Raw genomic sequence first — 25,824 nt, 5'->3', positions numbered from 1 at the left:
ATGTATTGGACGGATGTGGTCACTATTTGAAGTTCAATTCGAACTAAATAAACCAATAGTAGTATTTTGCATGCAAACCATATTAAAGTGGAGTTAAATATTACACGTTCTTTAGTTATTATGCAATTGACAACTGACAAGCACTATGTAACATTTTCAATTTACGAACACACATGGAGATAGCAAATTGAGCAATAGTTGAAATATTAGATATTGCAAGCAGAAATAAATAACGGTGGCATAACAAAGAAATAAAGCAACTTGCTGAATTTTTATAGTACATGAGAATGCAATAAATTTGGTTCGAGATCTACGCGGTTTCAATATGCATTACAAGCCAAAGGGAGTTGACTCACCACAAATCATACTACATGCACTACCAAATGTCAAATATTCAATTCTACTATTTTCATACCGACTATAAAATAGTTATATTTTATTATTTTGGGATATCCACAAAAATAGTCTTATTTCTAAAAATGAAAAATTTGTCTCCATTTTTTCTACTCTCTCATACTTTACTTACTTTTTCCTTTATATCTATTTTATTTTACTAGTCTCTCCGTCTTACAAAAGTATGCATTCTTTCATTTTAGTCCGTCCCACAAGAGTATTCACTTTTTAATATTAGGATTTTTTTTCTGTCTAATGAGCCGAGACTCATTCTCCACTAATAATACTTTTTCTTTCTATCTCTATTTTATTTTACCAATTATGCATAAAAACTCTGTTCAATCAAATGTGCAAGCTCTTGTGGGATGGAGGGAATACTTTTTTTTCTTCTCTTTCACTTTTCTAATTTCTCATTAAAACTCGTGTCATCCACAAATAAGACTATTTTTCGTGAACGATGGAATACTATTTAAATAGATAAAGTTTCACCGTTTTCATATATATATATAAGAATTAACCTAAACAAATGTCACATTCCAAGAATCAACTATAAATACACACCCTAGACTCCAATCAAATCATCACATTCCATAATGGCACAAAACTTGCTATTCCCAATCTTCATTCTACTTCTCCTCCTATCCCAATCCTATGCTCAAACTCAAACCCCTCCTTCTAAACTATGCAAATCCACCCCATACCCCTCCTTCTGCAACTCCGTCCTCCCCACCACCAACTCCTCCTCCACCGTCTACGACTACAGTCGATTCTCCGTTCGTCGGTCCATCTCAGCCGCCCGGAAATTCCTAGCCCTCGTCGACAAAAACCTCCACCAATCCACCACCAGCCTCACCATCCCCGCAACTCGAGCCCTCCAAGACTGCCAGTTCCTCGCCCAATCCAGCATCGACAACCTCATCACCTCCTTTCAAATCGTCAACAAAACCTCCCAAACCCTAACCCCATCGGGCGTCGACGACGTCCAAACCCTCCTCAGCGCCACCCTCACCAACACCCAAACGTGCATCGACGGCCTCCAGGCTGCCGCGGCCACCTGGAGCGTCAGGAACGGCATCCTGACGCCCCTCTCCAACGACACACGCCTCTACAGCGTGTCGTTGGCCCTCTTCACCAGAGGCTGGGTGCCGTCGCCACACAGCAAGAGGAGGAAGAGCAAGAATCCCTCGGCCAGGAAGCACCTCATGCGCAACGGAAAGCTGAATTTGAAAATGTCTAATGTGAATCGAGAGGTTTACCGGAAGGTTAACGGTAACGGTAACGGTAACAGACGGTTGCTGCAAGATGACGGCGTTGAGAGTCAGGTGGAGGTGAGTGACATTGTTGTTGTGAGTCAGGATGGGAGCGGGAATTTCACGGCGATCAATGACGCCGTTAGTGCTGCTCCGAACAATACCGATGGGAGTAACGGCTACTTCCTCATCTACATAACGGCCGGCGTGTATGAAGAGTACATTTCCATCCCCAAAAATAAGAAATACTTGATGATGGTCGGAGCTGGGATTAATGAAACCATCATCACCGGAAATCACAGCGTCGTCGACGGATGGACCACCTTCAATTCTCCCACATTTGGTATGTATTTACTCCTTTCGTCCTCAAAAATTAGACTAGTATAACTTTTTGCATTATAATGGAAAATTGAGTCAATAAACTAAAATAAAGTATTTCTTTTTCGAGAAAAAAAAATAGAGATAACGTTGTTTTTGTTGTGATTTATTTTTGCTCTTTCAAGATGATTCCCAAAAAGAAAATGAAAAAAAAACGAACAAGTAGGAAAGCTATAATTGTAAACCACGATCGAATTTTGTCTCAAAAAAAAAATTACAGTATTTTATTTGGGACTGAGGAATAATGTTTGCTCTAACCAACTCCCGCCATTTCTGGCAGCTGTGGTGGCGACCGGTTTCCTTGCGGTGGGAATAACATTCCGCAATACGGCGGGGCCGGAGAAGCACCAGGCAGTGGCCGTGCGCAACGGTGCGGACTTCTCCACCTTCTATGCCTGCAGCTTCGAGGCCTACCAGGACACGCTCTACGTCTACTCCCTCCGCCAGTTCTACCTCGAGTGCGACGTCTATGGCACCGTCGACTTCATCTTCGGCAACGCGGCCGTGGTCCTCCAGTCGTGCAACCTCTACCCGCGGCTGCCAATGCCCAACCAGTTCAACGCGATCACGGCCCAGGGCAGGACCGATCCCAATCAGAACACTGGGATTTCGATCCAGAACTGCACTATCCGGGCGGCCGGAGATCTCGCCGCCTCCAATCGGACGGTGAGGACGTATCTCGGGCGGCCGTGGAAGGAGTACTCGCGGGCCGTGTATATGCAGTCGTATATGGATAGTGTGGTCGACCCGGCCGGGTGGAGTGTGTGGTCGGGTGATTTTGCGCTCAACACGTCGTATTATGCGGAGTTTGGTAATACCGGGCCGGGGTCGGAAACGAGCCGGAGAGTCACGTGGCCCGGGTTTCATGTGATCGGTGCGACCGAGGCTGCGAATTTCACCGTGGCTGCGTTTTTGGGCGGGGATGATTGGATACCCGATACCGGGCTTGCTTATACAAGTGGATTGTATTGATTTCTTCATATTTATATATTTTTTTCATTTTGGAATTAGAATTCTTTCAACAGAACATGAAGACTAACTTATAATACTACACAAAGTGTATTCTGTAGGTAATGGTCAGCTTTGACTTTTTTTTGGTTATTGAATTGCCAGAGCCAATTTTTCTAGCTCAAAATAATGAAGCAATGTAGACTTGAAGGATAATTCAAAGTTCAAGCAATTAATTTAATTGGAGCTTATTAATTAATCAATCTTAACTCAAAAATTAATTAATTGTAGCTCAATTAATTAAAAAATGACTTTATCAAAACTATTTCGGCCCAATATAAACTAGACATGTGAGTCCACACCACACCTGGAAGTCTAATGTCCAAAAATCAATAATAACTTAAAAGATGATCCAATAATAAAAGAATTGGGATATTGGTCCCTAAAACTACAAACTTTGGATAAAGTTTGGTATTTCTAGCGGTGTGTTTATCACCATATTTGACTAACTTACGAGACTTTTTTTTATCATAGTTGACCCAATTAAATCACTGTTGTTTTCTACTTGACTTTTTATCCTGCTTGTTATAAACTTAAAAAGTGGTTTAAAATATCATAGAACGTATCACGATTGCCCATGTAAAATAAAATTTTGATAAAAATATCTTATTTGGGTCAGTTTGGGAGTACTAAATAAATTGCAAAGTTTGTAATATTCTAGACCAATTTTAAAGTTCGTGGAAAATACCAAACTTTAACCGAAGTTTATAATTTTATGGACCAATATGTCTAAATGAATTAATTAGAAGTCCAACAATGCAGCCCTACAATCCCGCCTCCATCTTCTTCTATATCACTCTCTCTCATCACCTCTCCCTTGTCTACTATCTTCTCCTTCAAAAGTCTTTCTCTCGTCACTCTCGCGAATTCTAGTCTACTCATGGCCGAGCCCGAGCTCCACCATGCCCGACACTCCCCTTTGTGAAACCTAATTTTGGTGTGATGATGAAAAAACATCTTCCCTTTTTTATAGTAAGATTTCTTCAACTATGTACGTGAAGTTATTAAATGTAAAATCTCATCTTTTTCAAAAACAAAGTACTCCCTCCGTCCTATAATAGATGACATACTTGGTTAATGACACGAGATTTTAGGAGATGTTATTTTGTGTGTTAAATGAAGAGAGAAAACAGTATATTTACATTAATGTGAGAAGAAACTTTTTTCAAAAAAGAAAATGAGACATGTATTATGGGATGGATGTAGTATTTGTTTTCATGATCTTTCGGATTTCTCATTATGACACGCTTGATACAATTGTACATGGAGATTAATGGCGTGTTACAAAAATCTTTGAACTCTATGCATATGTCCATTCACTCCCTATTACGCCTTTTTTTCACATGCTTCGGAGTCAAAATAAGAGTAATAGTGTCGGAGCTTGATCCTTTGCATCGTTCATCGTGTTTGATTTCGAAAATGTTCGATCTACATTCGAGTAACTATTTAACTCATATTTAGCACCATTCACGATACTATTCATATTATTCACAACACTACTCATCTTTACCTTTTTACCATATAGTAATTGCCACGTGCTTACGTGTCTCATCATTTGCAAGAGCATGCTTGGGGAATTAGTGCGTCCCAAAAATGGAGCACCAACTTTCTGAATAAGCTATAGATTGAATTACACTTTGTGCATTATTCACTTATAGAGAAATGACCTTTGTAAATGGACATTCAATATCTATTTGAACTATAATTATACACATACAATTATTGAACAATTCCCTGCGCATCAAAACTTTTCGAGCATATTACTTTCTCACACGGACACTTAAATTATTAATATAAACCCAAAAATGATTTAAAGCCACAAACACATAGTAGTTTAAAGTATTTACTTAATATGCCAAATGATTAGAGTATTAGCATAAAATAAAGGCAGGATGTTACACCCGGGCCAAGAGAACTCACTAGATTGGTCTTCGATCATATCGTCCGGTCAGCTGAATTAGTGGGCTCCAAAATGCATGATGTGTAAGTAGTTTATAAAATGAACTTAAATAGAAAATGTTTTGTGGTGTTATAATTGTTCATATGAAAAAAAAAAGATTAATCATATTAGACTAATTTATAAATAATAATATAAAGTTTATTATTTATTTTTAAATAAATCATATTTTAGTAACTAATTTAATATAATTATATGATCATGAATTTAACTTGTCACTCTATACATCTGAATATTACTCCCTCCGTCCCACAATAAGAATCTTGTTTTACCATTTCGGTTCGTTCCACAATAAGAGTCATATTTCACTTTTATCATAAATAGTAGTAAATAGCCTTACATTCCACCAACTTATTCCACATGCATTTTGTTATAAAACTAATATATATATATATATAAAGTGTGACTCATACTCTACTAACTTATTTAACTCACTTTTTTTTATATTTCTTAAAACCCGTGTCGAAACTAAATAGGACTCATATTCGAGACTGAGGGAGTACATGCATGTTAGTAGGGATGTCAATGTAGCCCATAACCCGTGGGCTGGCCCGAATAGCCCGCCAAATTTATAGGGTTAGGGTTAGAAATTTTCAGCCCGATAAAATCAAAACCCGATTAGCCCGCACCCGATTAACCCGCAACCCATTAGGGCCAGACCCGAAAACCCGATGGGCTGGCCCGAAAACCCGATAAAATTTCTATTATTCTATTTTTTTACTCCTAATTTGACATTTTATTGATTAATTTTAACTAAAAAATAACTTTCAATTTAATATTAAATATACAAATTATATATTGAATTTTTATTAATATTATAATTGATAAATAAATTAAAAACATCAAATTCACAAAAAATATTTAAATTTCTAAAACATGCATTAAAATTCTACGAAATATCTCAAATATTAGTATTTGATCATGTTTATTTGATCATGTTTATGATTGAGTTTAAGCATATATCTCAAATATATCATAATTAAATGTTTTACATTGTATAAATATTAATAATTTTAATCATTATTTATTGGATTGATCGCATGTGAATAAAATATTAATTCGACATTTTATTGATTAATTTTAACTTAAAACATAACTTTCAATTTTATATTAAATATACAAATTATATATTGAATTTTTATTAATATAATAATTGATAAATAAATTAAAAACTTCAAATTCACAAAAAAATATTTAAATTTCTAAAACATGCATTAAAATTCTACGAATATCTCAAATATTAGTATTTGATCATTTTTATGATTGAGTTTAAGCATATATCTCAAATATATCATAATTAAATGTTTTACATTGTATGAATATTAGTAATTTTAATCATTATTTATTGGATTGATCGCACGTTAATATTATCGGTAGCAACCCGATTAACCCGCTGGGCTGGCCCGAAACCCGAGCTTTTAGGGTTAGGGCTGAGCTTTTATAACCCGAAAGAAATCACAACCCGATTAGCCCGCACCCGATTGACCCGTAACCCGAGTAGGGTTGGCCCGAAACCCGACGGGCCGACCCGATAGACATCCCTACATGTTAGCATATTAAGCAATTCATAAAAGTAACTGTTCACTCCGCTATCAGGTTACCTACGTCACTTAAAGCGTATAGAATTAAGTTTAGATATAATAAAAGAGTGTAGCTCTCTACCATTTCTAATTATGTATAGATATACATATAATAAAAGAGTGTAGCTCTCTACATATAATAAAAGGGAGTAGCTCTACCATTTCTTGAACACAAGCTTGATGGCGAACAGTTTATATTAGGACATCCATTTACTGCTTTCTAACTTGCAAGTATTTAATTAGTAGCTAATGATAGCACTCAATTTAACAACCGTTTTTATGAGTGTGCTTATTAATTACTCCACTAATTAATTACGGCACTAAATATATATTTATCCAACAACCATTTTTGTATGGGTTCTTGTCACTTGCCTACCATGTCACTAAATATGTAATGAAATGGCGAAGTTTTTCCATTTCTTCAAAATCTTTATGGCACAAAATTTTAAATTCGCGCATCCATTTAATGCTTAAAAAATTACTCCATCCATCCTACTAATAGATGGCTAAAAAATACGAGATTTTAGGAGATGTTATTTTCGGTATTAGGTGGAAAGAAAAAATAGTACTATTATATTGACGTGAGAGAGAGTTTTTTTTAAAAAAGAAATGTGACTTCTGTCGTAAGACAAACTAAAAGGGAAAGTGTGACATTTATTATGGGATGTAGGGAGTACTATTTTACAACCATATTCGACCCACCCGGATCCTGATCCAACCTCCGACCCAAACTCCGATCCACATCCGGAATCAACCCGGAAGCAGACTCGTCAACCAAGCCCTCTTCTACTCGTATAGAGACCACACCGCAATCGGGTTGACCCGTGACCCGAGTTCGGCAAATGGGGCATTGCGGGTGAGATCGGAGCCACGCGTCAATGCAATCAACATGGAAAGAATGCTTGCATTCGGGTAGGATCCGACCCGTTTCTCCCTCCTCGAACTCCGACAAGCACACGGCGCATTCCGGCGGAGATTCTTGAATTTCCAATTTGTAGAGGAAGGTGGGGAGCGAGCTCACAGCGGCGGGTGGTGGTGGTGGAGAGGGGACGGGGCGGAGACGGTGATCGGAGCGGCGGCGGCAGACGTGGAATGCGACGATGGCGAAGCAGGCGGAGAAGAGAATGGTGATGGATGAGATCATGATCTTACCCTTGAAGGCGTACCCGATTGAATCTTCATTTTTCTCGTCCATTGTTTTTTTTTCTATCGAATCCAAACTCTAAGAGAGAGTAGAGATTTTTGTGGGGTTGTTACTTTAATTCTAAAGCTTTTAACATATATAGATCTCTAGTAAAAACCTACGATTTAGGAATGACTAGATTCTTGGCTATTTATTGCTCTATGTATTATAGCAGTACTCCCCCGTTCCATGTTACCAGAGGTATATCTTCTCAGCACGAAGTAAACATTGATATTTAATATGTGAAGTGGAAAGAATAAAGTAAAAGAGATGAAGAAAAACGTGTAAAAGAGAAAGAGGAGTATTGTTTTTTACCAAATATAAATGACTCTATTATGTTGGAACGTCTCAAAAAGAAATACGACTCTGTTAACATAAAAGGGATGGATGGAGTATATGGTATATGGAACGATAGTATCAATGCGAATTTACATGATTATAAATGTAAAAATGGTTGGTTTAAACATGAAATCCCCTTAATTTGTTTTACATTTTCGCGGATGGTTGAAAAAGAAAAGTTACTTATATATAAATAGATATGTATGTAGATTAAAGTTAATTTTTTGCTAAACATAATTATGGATCCAGGAAAGGAAACGGATATTGTGGAATCATAATTTCACTTGGCTTTATACAATCAAAATGTAATGTAATGTAATGTGATGTAGAATAATTAAATCTAGATCATCGTCAAACAATTATAGAACGACGTATACATCATGCGGTCGATTCCATCCCAACACAAATCACCAACCTTCAACCTACATACTTTTCTAACTAATTTTTTAACAAATCCTCTGAAAACTTCACCGGCTTTACTGAAAATAAAACAAATTTGAACAAAAGATTAAAAACTTGAAATTGGAAAATGCCCCAAAACTTAATAATCCACAAAATAAACAATATACTACTATAATTTAGAGAATAAAATACAAAGATTGCAATGAAAACGAAAATGAAGAAAACAACTTCATATTTTGATTTAATCGAAAAAACTGTGTCAATCGAATTAGAAACTTATGAATTATGTAAATCCAAAACAATTGCACCATTTATGTCAAAATAGTGAGACATACATTAACAAATTTATAATCATGAATGTTTTGTTGAAACATCGTTCCCCAATATAGAAATAAATATTTAATTAAAATAAGAAGAATTTGGGCAGAGTCAATACTATTGTCAGTGGCGTATCCACCTTGAAGTTGTACCCCCAAATTACAATACTAATATTAACTATTAAGGTATTTTTACAAGAAGGTTTTGTTGGTCTGGTGGTTTTGCTCCTAGTTTTTAATACGGAGGTTCTGAGGCCGAAACCCCTTATTGTGTGCTAGTTTCAATTTTTTTTCCTTTCTTTACCCTTTTTTAATGTTTGATTCTATTCTAATTAATTGAAAGTTTTATAATTTTACTTATTTCAAAACTTTCTCTCTTTTGTTATGTTTAAATAATTTATTTACTTTTCTGTTCATGTTTTTTTAGTCAAACCATTAAAAGTTCTATAGCCTTTTAGAACATCCCCGTCGCTGCTCGATGGGGCGGACGGCGTCCGTGCCGACAACGCGACACACTCGTGTCCGCCGCTGAGCAGGGCCACGTGGCAGCATTCTATTGGCCAACAACAATGTCGTTGGCATTTTCTATTTTTTTTTAAATTCGAATTTAATTTAAAAATTATTTTTAAATTAAAAAAATTATTTTCCCACTTCCCAATAAATTTTATCTGTTTTCTCTCCACTTTTACTTTATTTTTCATTTTTTCCCCCAAAATTCACATTTTTCATCTATAAATACCCCCTATTTCCACACAAAAAATTTCACACCACACTATACAATTCTCATCTAAATTTTCTCATCAATTCTCAATCTTTTCACTCTTTCAAAAAAAATGTCCAGCTCCCGCGATCACTCCTCCGACTCCCGCAGATGGAAACACGAATGGTTCAACCCAACACCATTCCCTCATCCGGATACGGAATTCTCGGCCCCTCCTCAAACCCAAGGTTCTCAAATTCCGGGTGGCTATCGGCCCTTATCCGGTGGACGAGCAAGATGCCACTGATGGGCGATACGGGTGGACACCCGAACAAGGATCGGGAGGGATCGGCGGCTCCCTAACTCCGGAGGACAACCCCAAGGCTCCTCCTCCTCGTCATCATAGTGTTCCTACTCATAGTCGTGGCGGTGACGTTCACGTCCGCACCACGTACACTCTGCCGGAGATGGAGAAGATGTTCAAAGCCTATTTCAAAATATCCGAAGATCCGAAAACCGGCACGAACCAAACCGGGGAGAGGTTTTGGTGGCGCATCTCTCGCCGGTACAATGCCAACCGACCGGAGGGAACCATCGAGCACAACGAGAGTATGGTGCGCAATGCCATCTTCAGAGCCAACGAAGAAATCCAAAAGTTCCAGGGGTATTACCTACAGGAACAGCGGTTGGCGGGGAGCGGCATGAGCGAGGCCGACACCATCACGGCCACCATGTTGACCTTGTTTGTTTCTGGGATTACAAGATAACAAAACCGGGCGTAATACAACCCAAAAGAAGGAATACAAAAAAAAGAACTGAAGTTACAACGAAAATGAAACGACTAAACCAGTATGCTATGACAGCCGAGTCGAGGAGGCCTCTTCCCGCAAGACGAGATACGCCCCGGTAGTGCTCTCGGTTTGGCGTGTCGTCCCCAAAGGTAAAACGGCTACGTCTCTTCTGATGCAGCACCGCAATCAGCAGAGCTCCGGCGAACGGGATGGAGGAGAGGGCAGAGCTTCGACAGAAAGACAATGCAGGGAGAGGGAGAGAGCTTATGCAGAGAATGCTTGTAGGTGTGTGTCCTAATGCAGTGGTATGGCTAGCCTATTTATAGGCCAACCACCATGCAGGGTCAACCAGCCATTGAAGGCTCATCATGGCAAAAACGTAACCGACGTCGGTTACAGGCGTGTGGCTGTAATGTGCCACCCGTGTGTGGAGCGTGTGGATTTCTCACGTGGCAACCGTGACTGTGCCTCGCTTGACGACGTGTCAAGCCACTTGGATTGCTGACTCGGCGGTGGTCCAAAAAGAATAGTTTGGGCCAAGCACCAAGCCCAAAGACCACCCAAAGACCAATTGCCAAGATCCAAGATCCAAGTCCAAGTCCAAGTCCAAGTCCAAGTCCAAGTCCAAGATCAAGATCAAGATCAAGATCAAGATCAAGATCGAGATCGAGATCGGGATCGGGCTCGGGCCCGAGGCCCGAGGCCCGCGACCGCGAGCGCGAGCACGAGCACGTGCACGGGCACGGGCTCGGGCTCGGGCGGGCGGGCGGCGGCGGCGGCGCGCGCGTGTGCGCGCGTGTGGGCTCTTTCACCCATCTTGGTCCACTATAATTATTAAGTAACATAAAGTCACTTAATTTATACACATTAAAGATGTGTTAATCCTCCAATGTGGGATAATTAACACTAGTTAATTATTCCCTAAGCTCCATCTCCAAGCTTTAATTAAAAGCTAATTATGCCCAACTTTAATCCACTATTTCTCACTCACCGGAAATCGGATTTGAGAAAGTGAATATACTACATTTACCTACGTAAAATGTAGATCGACGCTATGTCATTTAATTTCACAAAATTAAATGTCTCGTCACATTTATTATTTGGTCAAAATCCATTGACCGGGCATATTTAATCCATGATTTTTACAATCCCCCACATGAGTGGAAATAGCCGAATGCATATGCATGCAGACACAAGCTCAACCCTCGCGAGGTATATAAGCATAAGGATAGGTAGTTGTTGACTTTGAACCCTCCATAGTCGACACCATCGGATACACAGGCGGCTTAGTAGCGCGATGCTTTGAACTAATCCCCCACGGCGTGCACCGAGACAATGATGTTAACACTTAAACACCTCAACCTCATCCGTTCTCACGTTTTGTGTCCATTGCGGTCTTGGACACCACTTTGGATTCATAAGTGCGTTTTTTATGAAGCGACCACACTTCGCACTTACGTAGGTGATTCTTAGTCAAGTACCTTGCCATACTTGGTCTCTTTGAGAATTCCATCTCTTTGAGATCCTTAAGAACCATTAAAAGTCATAGACTTAGCCTTTACCACGAGGCAAGTTCTCCAACACTCTATTGCTCTCTAGGGAATAGATATAGTTTGAGTGTTTTTCCATGAACTCTCATAGCTTAGTTGTCCCTTTGAACCAAGTTCTTGGGATCTCCAGTCATCATGGTTGGGTTACCACTATGACAATTCTTTAGTTTGTGGATTTCAAACCCATTCCCTCTAGCAACTTATTCATTTGATCACGGTTTAACCCTTTGGTTAGCGGATCCGCTAGATTATCTATTGACTTCACATAGTCAATTGTAATCACCCCTGTTGTGATCAAATGTCTCACGGTGTTATGTCGTCGACGTATATGTCGAGACTTACCGTTATAGAAACCATTGTTTGCCCTTCCAATAGCCGTTTGGCTATCGCAGTGAATCAGCACTGGTGGCACTGGCTTAGACCAACATGGAATGTCTTCAAGGAAGTTCTTAAGCCACTCGGCTTCCTCACCAGCCTTATCCAAGGCAATGAACTCCGATTCCATTGTTGATCGGGCTATACAGGTCTGTTTTGTGGATTTCCACGATACAGCACCACCCCCAATAGTAAAGACATATCCACTTGTTGAAAGTGAGTCTCTATTATCGGATATCCAATTGGCATCACAGTACCCTTCAAGCACCGGGGGGTATCTCGAGAAGTGTAGCCCAAGATTTTGAGTGTGTTTTAAATATCTCAAAACCCTCACAAGAGCTCTCCAATGCTCTTTGCTTGGATTGCTCGTGTAACGACTTAACTTGTTCACGGCACAAGCAATGTCAGGTCGAGTGCAATTAGTCAAGTACATAATGCACCCGATGACCCGTGCATACTCTTCTTGTGCAACGGGCTCGCCTTTGTTTTTGCTCAAGTGAACGTCGAGTTCAATTGGAGTCTTAACCGGCGCGCCATCATAGGCTTTGAATTTATTCAATATCTTCTCAACATAATGTGATTGTGTTAAGATGATTCCATCATTCGTTCTTAGAATCTTCATTCCAAGAATTACATCGGCTAGACCCATGTCTTTCATGTCAAAGTTTCTCTTTAACATGGCCTTTGTATCGTTAATTACTTGAGTGTTGCTACCCAAGATTAACATATCATCAACGTAGAGACACACTATAACATGACCGTTATTAGTGCTCTTGATGTAGACACATTTGTCGCACTCGTTGATTTTAAACCCATTTGATAACATCACATTATCAAACTTCAAGTGCCATTGCAATGGCGCTTGTTTCAATCCATATAGGGATTTCACGAGCTTGCATACCTTTTTCTCTTGTCCAGGTACTACAAACCCTTCGGGTTGTTCCATGTAGATTTCGTCTTCTAGTTCACCATTCAGAAACGCGGTCTTTACATCCATTTGATGAATCTCGAGATTGTGCAATGCAGCAATAGCGAGAAGCACCCGGATAGATGTAATCCTTGTTACAGGTGAATAGGTATCGAAGAAGTCATGTCCTTCTTTTTGTTTAAAACCCTTTACTACTAATCGGGCTTTATACTTATCAACTGTTCCATCGGCCTTAAACTTTCTTTTAAGAACCCATTTGCATCCTAAAGGTTTAGCACCTTCGGGCAAATCAACCAACACCCATGTGTGGTTTAGCAAAATTGAATCAATTTCGCTTTGAACAGCTTCTCTCCAATGCAGCCCGTCTGGGCCAGCAAAGGCTACTTTTATCGATGTTGGTTCTTCATCCAACATGAAAGCAATGTAGTCAGGACCAAAAGTTTTTTGGTGTTCTGACTCTATTACCACGTCTTAGTACTGTATCTTTTGGATCGGGCCTTGCACGCTTGCGCGATTCAGGTTCCGCATCTGTTGATTTAGAACTAGTGGCTTCTTCTTCCACTTGTTTAGAACTAGTGGCTTCTTCAATTCTTGTCTCAGAATTGGTTGATACCTTTTCCTTATCTTTGCAAGGAAAGGTATTTTCGAGAAATACAGCATTCCTCGACTCAATTGTTGTTCCTACTGTGATAGTCGATATTTCAGACTTGTGAACAACAAATCGATATGCACTACTGTTAAGTGCATATCCAATGAAGATGCAATCAACCGTCTTAGGTCCGATTGTAACTTCTTTGGGCGGAGGAACCATCACCTTTGCCAAACACCCCCACACTTTGAGGTATTTGTAGGATGGCTTCCTTCCCTTCCACAACTCATAAGGAGTAACATCTTTTCCTTTGAGAGGGATTTTATTCAAGATATAGTTTGCTGTCAAAACAGCTTCCCCCCACATGTTATGTGGTAATCCTGAACTGAGTAGCAGTGCATTCATCATCTCTTTTAGAGTTCGATTCTTGCGTTCTGCAACACCATTAGATTGTGGTGAATATGGAGCAGTTGTTTGATGAATTATACCACTTGCGTTGCATAACTCCTCAAACGGGGCTACATATTCGCCTCCTCTATCGCTTCGAATCATTTTGATTTTACAACCAAGTTGATTCTCAACTTCGTTCTTATAATTTTTGAACGCCTCTATTGCTTCATCTTTGCTTCTTAAAAGATAAATGTAGCAATATCTTGTGCAATCATCTATGAAAGTGATAAAGTACTTTTTACCACCTCTAGTTTGCAACATCTTTAAATCACATACATCCGTGTGAATTAATTCAAGGGGTTTTGTGATTCGTTCAACCGAGTGAAACGGCAACTTAGTCATTTTTGCTTCAAGACAAATTTCACATTTATCTTGGATATCCAATTCATTAGCCTTTAGTAAATCTAAATTTACTAATCTTTTAATGGCTTTTGAATTTACATGTCCCAATCTACAATGCCACAAATTTGAAGACTCAATCAAATAAGAGGAAGTAGATGCTTTATTCTTATTGGCCAATGGCTTCGCAACACTTCGAGTTGCTACACTAAGCTTGAAAAGCCCATCGGTTACATAACCTTTTCCGATGGATTTTCCAAACTTATACAAGACAAACCTATCGGACTCAAATACAAGTTTAAACCCTTTATTAACTAGTATTGATCCTGACACTAGGTTCTTGCGGATGTCCGGGACATGCAGCACATCCTTCAAAGTGATAGTTAGGCCAGACGTCATCATGAGAATCACGTTGCCAACGCCGAGGACTTCTGACGATGCTTGATTCCCCATGTTGATCTTCCTCCCTTCAACAGCAGTGTAGGAGGCAAACTTGCTCCTGTCGGAGCAAACATGAGCAGTAGCGCCGGTGTCGATGTACCAGCCTCCCTTGTTATCAACAAGGTTAACCTCTTCAGTGACCACTGCAATGAGGTCGTTCTCATCCCAGTCCTTGAACTCCTTCTCAACGACGTGGGCTGCCGGCTTCTTCTTCTTGCTGCGGCAGTCTTTGGCAAAGTGGCCCGGTTTGCCACATTTGTAGCAGTCGCCTTCAAACTTCTTTGAAGGCTGCTTTCCCTTCCCTTTGTCGTTTGGACGGTTTGGGCGAGGGCGTTTGTTGGAGGGACCGCCCCGCTCCAACAGGTTGGCTTTGGCTTCATTTGGGGTGAAGCCCTTAGCCTTTTGATCACTTTTGCGCACGTCGGCCTCAATGCGCAACTTCACGATCAAGTCTTCAAGGGTCATCTGCTTTCGCTTGTGCTTGAGATAACTCTTGAAGTCCTTCCAACTTGGAGGGAGCTTGTCAATGATCGTGCACCTTAGGAACTTATCGGGCAAGGTCATCCCTTCAGCCACTAAGGAGTGGATGATCATTTGGAGCTCTTGGACTTGCTCCATGATGGGTCGAGAGTCGACCATCTTGTAGTCCATAAACTTGGATGCTACAACCTGTTCAGTCCCTGCAGCATTGTCTATGCTATATTTCTTCTCTAGGCTTTCCCACATTTGTTTAGATGTGGTTACATTGGAGTATACATTATAGAGGCTATCATCTAATGCACTTAAAATAAAGTTTTTACATAGATAATCCCCTTTTCTCCAAGCTTCATAGTCCGCCATGACTTCGAGCCTAGTCTCTTGGTCGCTTGGCGCGGGCGGCTCGTTCTCCGTGAGGAAGTTGGCGACGCCCAATGTTGTCAGATAGAACAACATCTTTTGATACCCCCGGTAGTGCTCTCGGTTTGGCGTGTCGTCCCCAAAGGTAAAACGGCTACGTCTCTTCTGATGCAGCACCGCAATCAGCAGAGCTCCGGCGAACGGGATGGAGGAGAGGGCAGAGCTTCGACAGAAAGACAATGCAGGGAGAGGGAGAGAGCTTATGCAGAGAATGCTTGTAGGTGTGTGTCCTAATGCAGTGGTATGGCTAGCCTATTTATAGGCCAACCACCATGCAGGGTCAACCAGCCATTGAAGGCTCATCATGGCAAAAACGTAACCGACGTCGGTTACAGGCGTGTGGCTGTAATGTGCCACCCGTGTGTGGAGCGTGTGGATTTCTCACGTGGCAACCGTGACTGTGCCTCGCTTGACGACGTGTCAAGCCACTTGGATTGCTGACTCGGCGGTGGTCCAAAAAGAATAGTTTGGGCCAAGCACCAAGCCCAAAGACCACCCAAAGACCAATTGCCAAGATCCAAGTCCAAGTCCAAGTCCAAGTCCAAGTCCAAGTCCAAGATCAAGATCGAGATCGAGATCGAGGCCCGCGACCGCGAGCGCGAGCACGAGCACGTGCACGGGCACGGGCTCGGGCTCGGGCGGGCGGGCGGCGGCGGCGGCGCGCGCGTGTGCGCGCGTGTGGGCTCTTTCACCCATCTTGGTCCACTATAATTATTAAGTAACATAAAGTCACTTAATTTATACACATTAAAGATGTGTTAATCCTCCAATGTGGGATAATTAACACTAGTTAATTATTCCCTAAGCTCCATCTCCAAGCTTTAATTAAAAGCTAATTATGCCCAACTTTAATCCACTATTTCTCACTCACCGGAAATCGGATTTGAGAGAGTGAATATACTACATTTACCTACGTAAAATGTAGATCGACGCTATGTCATTTAATTTCACAAAATTAAATGTCTCGTCACATTTATTATTTGGTCAAAATCCATTGACCGGGCATATTTAATCCATGATTTTTACAGACCTACCATTCCAGGCATTACAAACCATTCAAGCACCTCGACGCTTGGCAGCAGGTGCGTAGAAACCCGAAGTATAGGGGAGGCTTATCATCCTCCTCCAGCTCCTCCAGCAAACGGTCGAGGTCGTTATCCCTATCTGACGGCGGCTCCGATGAGGTGGCTAGCCAGCTTGCCGGAGCTAACTTGGGTAGCCCCGATGCCGACAGGAGCACTTCCCAACGCCGGCCGCAAGGAAGGAAGAAAGCGACGGCCAACCGCCGTCGCGCCGAGACTCCATCCTCCCCCGCTCCCTTTGTGCCTCCTCAACCCCCCATCAACTCGTTGTGGGTCCTTCTGGCTCAACTCAATTTGGCCGAAAGGTCTCGGATGACTCCCGAGCAACTTGATTCACATTTGGCAATGATACGGGGTCTCCGAAAAACATTGGGGATAGGGCCAGAAGACTAGTCTTCCACGGAGGTATTTTTAATTATGTAATTTTTAATTTGTAGGATTTTAATTATGTAATTTTTATTTTTTTGGATTTAATTATGTAATTTTAAATTTTTAGGACTTTAATTATGTAATTTTTAATTTTTAGGATTTTAATTATGTACTCCCTCTGTCCGCCATTAGGAGTCTCATTTATGGGTGGCACGGGTTTTAAGAAATGTTAAGAAAAGTGGGTGGAAAAAAGTTAGTGGAATAAGGGTCTCACTTGTATATATTAATTTTAAATGAAATGTGAATACTTTTGTTTTATTAAAACAATGGATTTACTATTTTTGTTTAGTTTTACCCAAATAATTGAAAAATAAACGTATTATCTTTTCTGTTTGTTAAAACAATTGAAAGAATAAATTTTTCTTTTGTAACAAATTCTCATTTGTCAAATAATTAAAAATTTTACTTTTAAACTATTTTATCTATTTGGTAGTAGCAATTATATTCACATCTATATGAGATATTAATAAAAAAAAATGACATTTTGCTTAAATTATTTATGTAATTTTTTTTCTAAGCTATATGATTTATTGTCTAATCATTATATTCGCGTCTATACAAGATATTCGTATTTAAGGAAATGAAAAGGATTGTTTGTATTTTCAAACTCTCATATTATTTGTCGTACCCCCAAATCGAAAATCTTGGATTCGCCACTGACTGTTGTGCGGTCGAAGGTGGAATTAAAATGGACTAACGGGGTGATTAATGGAGTTTTACAAAGACACGCCTAAATGATAAATCCATGGTGGGGTTGGGCAGATACATGGCGGCTTAAATATATAGTCGTTTTACAATTTTAGTATAAAATGTGTGATAACTTTTGGTTCTCAACATTATGAATATGTCCATTTTTCAATCTTAAAAGTGACTAACTATGTCGGCAAATTGACTAGTAAGTACTTCTTTCCTTCTATGTTAATAGAGTCATTTTTCTATTTTGGAAAGTTCAAAATTAATTGAGTCATTTCTATTTTTGGCAAAAAGTAATTCTTCATTTTACTGTATTCTCTCTTTATATTGCTTACTTTATTCTGTCTTACATTTTCACTATCCATCTAACACACTATTCTTAAACTCTTTGCCGAAAGAAATGTGTCTATTAACAAGGAACGGATGGAGTAACTTAAACACTACTCTCTTCGTCCATGAATACATGTCTCACTCGGAGTCCGCATATGTTTTAAGAAAGGTAATGAAGAATGAGTGCAAAAGGTTAGTGAAATATTGTTCCTACTTTTATGCAATAGTATTATACTCCATCCGTCCCTCAAGAATATGCATTCTTTCTTTTTAGTTTGTCTCACAATAATATGCACTCTTTACTTTAATTACTTTTTTTTCTCTCTCTCTCTTACTTTATTAATTTTACATTAAAACTCGTGCCGAAACTAAAGTACATATTCTTTGGAAACGGATGGAGTATCAAAATGTGTACAAATTAGTTATTGAAATGTGAGCTTATTTTACTAAAGAGTAAAGGCCAAAATTGGTCCTGAACATATGCTCATTTTACGATTTTAGTTTTATACTTTATCTTTTGAATTTTTGCATCCTAAACATTTCAACTCGGATCACAATTAGTCCTATACTAACTGTTCCGTTAGTTTTTAACAGTCAACGGGTTTAATCCTGATTTTGACCAAATTAAACGGCTAGTTATGATTTTTTACTCCCTAATTATATAATTTAATCCCGTTGGCGCAAAATAATTTAATAAAGACGACTCGGTGATGTTGAATTTCATCTCCTCCAACTCCTGGAAGGTCGCTGCAGAGACGGCCGTGTTAGCCTTCGATTCCTCCATGAAAGGCTACAATTAGCTGCATATGTACAGAAGCACCGTTGCTTTGTATCAGACCATGAAATTCGCCGCCCTCAATCTCGATGCCGCGTGTTACTGTCGATTGATGGAGGCCTACTTGAAATTGGGGAACTACAACAACTTTGAATTCTCTTAGATCTTGACAGAAGGAGAGCAACAGAGTCCAATTTTTGGTACGAATCAAGTACCTGACGGCGAGCTTCATCGTGTATTTCAACGGTTTGAAGCCCGGCTTCGTCTTCGCCTTGCGGTAGTAATCGTAGGTGAGATGCTCGGTTTGGGGATCCTTGAACAAGCTGCAGATTATGGAATTCAGTTCCTTGCAGTCGGCGTCGTTTTCGGGGAGATGCTGAAACTCTTCGAGCTTCAGCGCCAGCTCGATCACCGGAGCGTCGCCGACCACCGCGTCATCTTCTAGAACTGCCGATGAATCTGTTTTGCTGCTCTTGAAGATTTTGAATTCGGATTTAGGGAGAGGATTGAGATGAAACGAAAGCCGATTTTGGTTTTGGTGGTGGAGTGGTGTGAAAATTGGACGGATTTTCTGGTGATGGTGGCGCCGAGTGACCAGCCGATGGAATTCGCCACTACCATCGGAGCAGCGTCTCCGGCGCCAATTTGAAGAGGAAAGACTTCTTTTCTTTTTAAAATTAATACTGTAAATAATTAAGGATATAATTAGAGAGTAAAAAATCATACTCCCTCCATCCCAATCCCAAAGAAGATAATACAGTTGGGATGATATAAGATTTTAGGAGAGGTTGTTCTGTGTGTTAAGTGGTGAAAGAAAATATGATTTTATAATTGATGCGAAAGGAAACTTTTTCCAAAAGAGGAAATGTGACATCTTTTGTGGGTCAAACTAAAAAGGAAAGTGTAACATCTACTATGGGACGAAGGGATTAATTAACAGTTTAATTTGGTCAAAATCGGGATTAAACTCGTTGACTGCTACAAACTAACGGAACAGTTAGTGTAGGACCAATTGTGATCCGAGTTGAAATGTTCAGGATGCAAAAATTCAAAAGATAAAATATATGACCAAAATAATAAAATGTACATATGTTTAGGACCAAATTTGGCCTTTACTCTTTACTAAAATTAGTAAACATAAAATAAGATAATTAATGATAGATATCCCAAAATGACAATATGAAATACTCCATTATTCCCACAAGAATATGCACTCTTTCCTTTTAGTCCCTCTGACAAGAATATGCACTTTCCAATTTTGAAAACTCTTTTCTCTCTAACGAGGTGGCACTCATTCCCAACTAACAATATATTAATTACTTTTTCTCTATACATCTCTCTTACTTTACCAATTTTGTATTAAAACTCGTGCTGAATCCAAAGTGCATATTCTTTGGAGACGGTGGAGTAGTATTTAATATTGGACAAAGGAGTATTAATTAAACACATAAACACAAAACTAAAGTTCAATTTTTATCCTAAACATATGAGCATTTTATGCTTTTGGTCCTAAACATATGCATATTGTGCAAATTTGGTCTATAATATTGTGTTGCTAGCTTCAGATCCTAATCATCACAAATGTATTCATATTTTGCCAAGAATAATTGGAACCTTAAAAATTTTACGATGTTAATAGAGTTTCATTGGTGATGTGTATCGCAATACATCTCAATCCAGATTTTGGGCACTATCAACGATAAAGGATTGAGAAATATTGAGGATTTTATTTCATTGAAAATGACAAGGAAATCATTTCTTTGAAATCAAAATCAGAGGTTTGCCAAATTGAAACGAACAATCATGAGACAGGCTTCAGAAGTTGGTCCGAGAACAACACGAGAATTTTAGTAAGGTCATCTCCAACCATTTACATTAAATTCAAACCCTTTTTTAAGTAAAAGTCATATAAAAAAGTAATTTTACTACAACAATTTACATTAAATTCAAATTTTACACCATTTTTTTTATGTCTCATAAAGCTTTTGTAGTAGCTACATTACACACCCATATTTGGTGTTGTTCCGTAGAAAAGTTCAAAAATGAGTTCAAGTTTGCATTATGATTGGAAAAATTTTATACACCAAAAATGAGGTTTGGTAAATAGTTGGAGATAGCCTAAGCACTAGTTAATCCAGTGTAGTACCCTACAATAATTTAGTTCTTTAATATATATTGTTGCGTTAATGAAAATAACGTTATATTACCCCAACAGTAGAAATCTGTTTGGTGGGGTCATTAACCCAAGTTCGAATCCTAGCTACAATATTGTCTTTTAAGTTCGAATCCCAGCTACAACATTGTCTTTTAAGGTTGCAATATACTCGTTAGTCCCGATAATACCTGATATTATTAGTATTGGCTATATACAATATTTTAATACTTTATAGAATCTAAGAGTTCTGAGAGTTCTTTTGAAACATTTTTATATTCCAACGAATATACGACTGAAAACTCACCGGAACTAGCTATAGAGTTTCCCCTCACTTTTATTCCTAATCTATTCAAAGTTTACCATCAAAGTTAATACAGTAAATTAGGAAACATTGTTGGCTATTTGGGTTTTCAAATTTTTTATTTTAGTTAATGAGTAAAAAAAATATTTTATGTCCCATGCCGGAGTACCCGCAATGTCGGGTACGGAATATCCGACACGAGTATCGGGTAATCCAGATATGTTGTGGGACGGGTATTGGGACAACAAATTTAACTGAAATCGGGTATAGGTACCAGATTTGTCGGGTGCGGGTACCCGCGGTAACCCATTTCGCCACCCTAGTCTATATGAGATTGCCAATTATTTCCCTACATTTTTTTCTTCTTTCTATTTAATAGCTACTCCCTCTGTCCCACAAAGCTTATCCGATTTTACCATTTTCGTCCATCCCACAAAGATTGTCTCACTTGTAATGAACCCAAAATAGACATTAAATACACCCGTCAATCTCCTCAATGTGGGACTCTTATTCCACTACACACCTGCATTTAATACAAAGTTAAATAATTTCTTAGAACTCGCGTCGAGCCAAACTGGGACAAACTTTGTGGGACGGAGGGAGTATTGGATTCTGTTTATTTTGTAGTTATTATATTTGCATGTATATATAAAAGACATTCTACAATTAACAAAACGAAAGAAAAATGAATGATTGAATTTTAAAGCTCTAAATTAATATAAATATCATGCCCGGAATCAGGAATCTTTGTATCTGCCACTAGACCTAAGGCAGCATTTAGGTCAGGGCCAAATTCATATTATCTACTCCCTTCATCCATAAAAATATGTGCATTTTCCATTTTCGTCCGTCCCACAAAAATATGTCCATTCTATTTTTGGAATGTTATCCCATTTTACTACCCATATATATCAACTTATATAGAACTTATACCACCATAAAACGTAGGGCTGGCAAATCGTGCGGATTGGGTCGTTATCGGGTCAACCTGATAATGACCCAACCCAATAAGGCCTAACCTGAACCCGACATGTTAAGGAAACTGTAAATCCGAACACGAACCCGACCTGATACCTTCAAATCCGAACACGACCCACACCCGACACGAACCCGTTATCGACACGATATAATATGGGTTGACACGACACGATAACAACCCGAACCTGATATTACACGATTAAACCTTAATTTTTAACCTAATTTACACAATTAAAATTCGTTTTATACTATTTAAACCTAATTTATAAGAAATTAAAAAATTAAAGTAATATATATATATATATATATATATATATATATATATTTAAATAATAATAAAAATAATAATATTATTTCTTAATGGGTTACCCGTATCTGACCCGCATTCGACCCGAACCCAACTCGAAATTATCGGGTTCTTAATGGGTCAACCCGATAAGGACACGAATCTAATAAGACTTGACCCCAACCCAATAATTTCGTGCAGATTCGTGTCAGATTATCGTGTCGTGTCGTGTCGAAAATTGCCAACCCTAATCAAACGCTACTAATAATGTGGGTCTCACTATCCACTGACATTACCCTTCTACACCTATCTCTTACTTTACCAATTTTGTCTTAATTCTTGTGTCATATCAATTGCCCAGATTTTTATGGGACGAAGGGAGTAAAATTTTAGTGTCATTTATATTAAAGTGGATTCGATTATGTTGGAGTGAATTCGTGCAATTACTCCATCCATCCGCCAATTAAAGTCGCATTTTGACTCGAGGCAGGTTTAAGAAATTTTATGACTTTATAAAGAAAAAAACATTACTAGTAGAATGTGGTCCCATTTGTATTTATTAAGGACGTGTTCACCCTCCATGATATACCATGATTTGGGTGTAATTCATGGGTTTATCAGCCGTTCAGTTTCCCAGAGTCAAAACGTGAAGGCCCAAGATAATATGTCAGGCCCGCACTGTTCATTAATATTTACCCTGAATTATATCCTACGCTGAGGGTGGTTTATAAATCTGGCCGCGAATGTTGACCATGATTTGAAGAGGTGTTTTACACAATTATCCCCCACAAATTCACGCTCCCCACAAAATATGGAAAAGACGGAGGGTGACTTGGTCCATTCAATTGAAAATGGACATATCACATTGACTAAAACCAGCCCACTTATCAGAGAAACTAAACGCCTACATTTAATTCTTCTCAGTGGGCCCACAGAATTATTTACTTCCAGAATTATTTCCTTCCAGAATATTTCATGGAGGGTGAACACGTCCTAAGTTTATAGTAAATGTGAGTGAAATGAGTTAGTGAAGTATGAGGCTCATTTATGTGGATTATGAATGTTAATTAACATATGGCTTGGATGTTTTGTAGGGAGGATTAATTATATGAGTTTCCTATCAATATTTTGTATTGTGGTTCATTTTAATTGATATGGTTAGCCCAGAAATAAATCTTGATCAGATTAGTTACTGTTTAGCCAAGTTATTTTTAAAGAGTTTCTGCTTGTTCATCGTCCAAGAATTATTTATCATTTAATTGAAGGGGTCCTATCAGCGGTCTGACTAAAAAGTCCTCATCGAACAAATTTAATTCACATCTTGCAGGGACAATTGTGGAATCTTCACCTCATTTCTAGGCACAACAATCTATGCAAGATATGAAAACCACCAAAAGCGGAAGAATTAATTTAGTGGTATACCCATTCAAACAGTGCGGATCATATTGTATTCTAGGGCTGCCTTGAAATGAAACTTGTAACTTGAACAAACATTTAAGCCAAAATACACCCATTTCTCTCCATTTCTAGGTACTTGAACAAGCCTTTAGGGCGTGTTCACTATGAACTAATTCCATTTCTAAGATTTGGAAGAAGTAATTATTCCAAGAATTAAGCCATAATTGGCCACATATATAATTCCCTAATACAATTAAGGAATGACACATTTACCCCTCCACTCCCAAAAATGTCGGCTAACCAAACAATTTGAATCTTCTAAAATTTGGGGCGGGAATGTTAAATCAAATTGCCCCAATTTGAACGTATATTCGAAGACAAATTGGCAACCCACCTCATTCCACTACACTCATCTTCAACACTGGAGTTGGCTTTGCCAGTAGAACATCATGGTGGTTCAAGATAGCAGCTAAAACTTTGTGCATATACGCAGAAATAGTTGCACCTCTGATGAATTCAAAACCTTCCTTCCGATTCTTCTTGTGGTGAGCTAGGACTCCGACGAATATTGCTACCTGTTCCTCGACTCCGAGAGTTCTACCAATACGTAACCCACCCCGATCTTTTAACAGGTAGCATAGGCGCCCAAATGTGTTACGGTCCATTCTCAAATTAGCAATGCAATATGCATCACTGAAGTGGAGGAGACGGTCAATGTGTTCCAGTTGGACTGGTGTCCTACTTATCGCATTGTATTTTCGTACCCATTCAAGCATCCTACGCCGTGAACGGCGACTACGATTGCTCAAGTACCTATGAACAAGTATAGTTATCTCTGTGTGATATATGTGGAGTATGTCTTCAAGAAGCATATAGATCCGACATTAATTTAAAGAATGTGTCGACATCCGATGTAATACAAAAAGGTGAAAAATGTATTTTTGGTTTAAGAGGTAACAAATTCTCCAAGAACACAACACAACATCAATTCGACCCCGAGTATTAGGGTGTTATGGAGCAACACATAGAAGAACTACAAACACAACAACACAACAAAACACGCAACATCAATTCGACCCCCCGAGTATTGGGGCGTAATGATTGAAATCACAAACCTTCCACGGATCTACCAATCGGAATATGCAATCGATTATTTGTGATAGAGTTTCGACTTTGCTTAGTTCAATACTTCATATTCGGTAACGTCGCTGCAACAAATTGGCCAAAATGAAGAAAAAGAAGAGGATTTGACCTAAAATCAGGTACCGGACGAAGGGGAGAGAAGATAACGAGGTGGAAGGGTGAGGCAAATGAGTAATTCAAACTCCAATTCTTGGAGGAGTCTTCAAGGCAAGTCCAATTCTTACCTACATCGGAAGAATTGAAATCTGCCCCAATTCTTGGCTACAGTGCGGGCCGACCTCCATTTGGAAGGCCCCCTTCCGTTATTTCTTGTACTCTAAACACCAGGAATACCACTAATTGGTCCAAGAATTGAGCAATTCTATCATAGTGAATACGCCCTTATTA

The 25,824-nt window shown here is 39.0% G+C and overlaps 2 protein-coding genes across 2 annotated transcripts; one reads left to right on the top strand and one right to left on the bottom strand.

The window, feature by feature from the left end:
• The first annotated feature begins 961 nt into the window (after positions 1 to 961).
• Positions 962 to 3,140, top strand: LOC121796894 (probable pectinesterase/pectinesterase inhibitor 7). Its single transcript, XM_042195662.1, has 2 exons — positions 962 to 1,986; positions 2,302 to 3,140. Exons 1-2 carry the CDS (start codon positions 987 to 989, stop codon positions 2,991 to 2,993), a joined length of 1,692 nt encoding a protein of 563 aa, XP_042051596.1. The 5' UTR covers positions 962 to 986; the 3' UTR covers positions 2,994 to 3,140.
• Positions 3,141 to 7,198: 4,058 nt separating this feature from the next.
• On the bottom strand, positions 7,199 to 7,796 carry LOC121805113 (RING-H2 finger protein ATL2-like). Its single transcript, XM_042204904.1, has one exon. The coding sequence runs from the start codon at positions 7,759 to 7,761 to the stop codon at positions 7,243 to 7,245; it is 519 nt and encodes a 172-aa protein (XP_042060838.1). The 5' UTR covers positions 7,762 to 7,796; the 3' UTR covers positions 7,199 to 7,242.
• Positions 7,797 to 25,824: the final 18,028 nt, after the last annotated feature.

Source organism: Salvia splendens, chromosome 1, assembly GCF_004379255.2.
Source record: "Salvia splendens isolate huo1 chromosome 1, SspV2, whole genome shotgun sequence".
NCBI lineage: Eukaryota > Viridiplantae > Streptophyta > Magnoliopsida > Lamiales > Lamiaceae > Salvia > Salvia splendens.
The sequence above is the reverse complement of the archived record's forward strand: the minus strand, read 5'-3'. Positions and strand labels throughout refer to the sequence as shown.

Coding starts and splice junctions, on each gene's coding strand:
- LOC121805113 (XM_042204904.1), bottom strand. CDS start 7,761: ATGGACGAGAAAAATGAAGATTCAATCGGGTACGCCTTCAAGGGTAAG.
- LOC121796894 (XM_042195662.1), top strand. CDS start 987: ATGGCACAAAACTTGCTATTCCCAATCTTCATTCTACTTCTCCTCCTA. Junction 1,987..2,301: donor CTTCAATTCTCCCACATTTG/GTATGTATTTAC, acceptor CATTTCTGGCAG/CTGTGGTGGCGACCGGTTTC.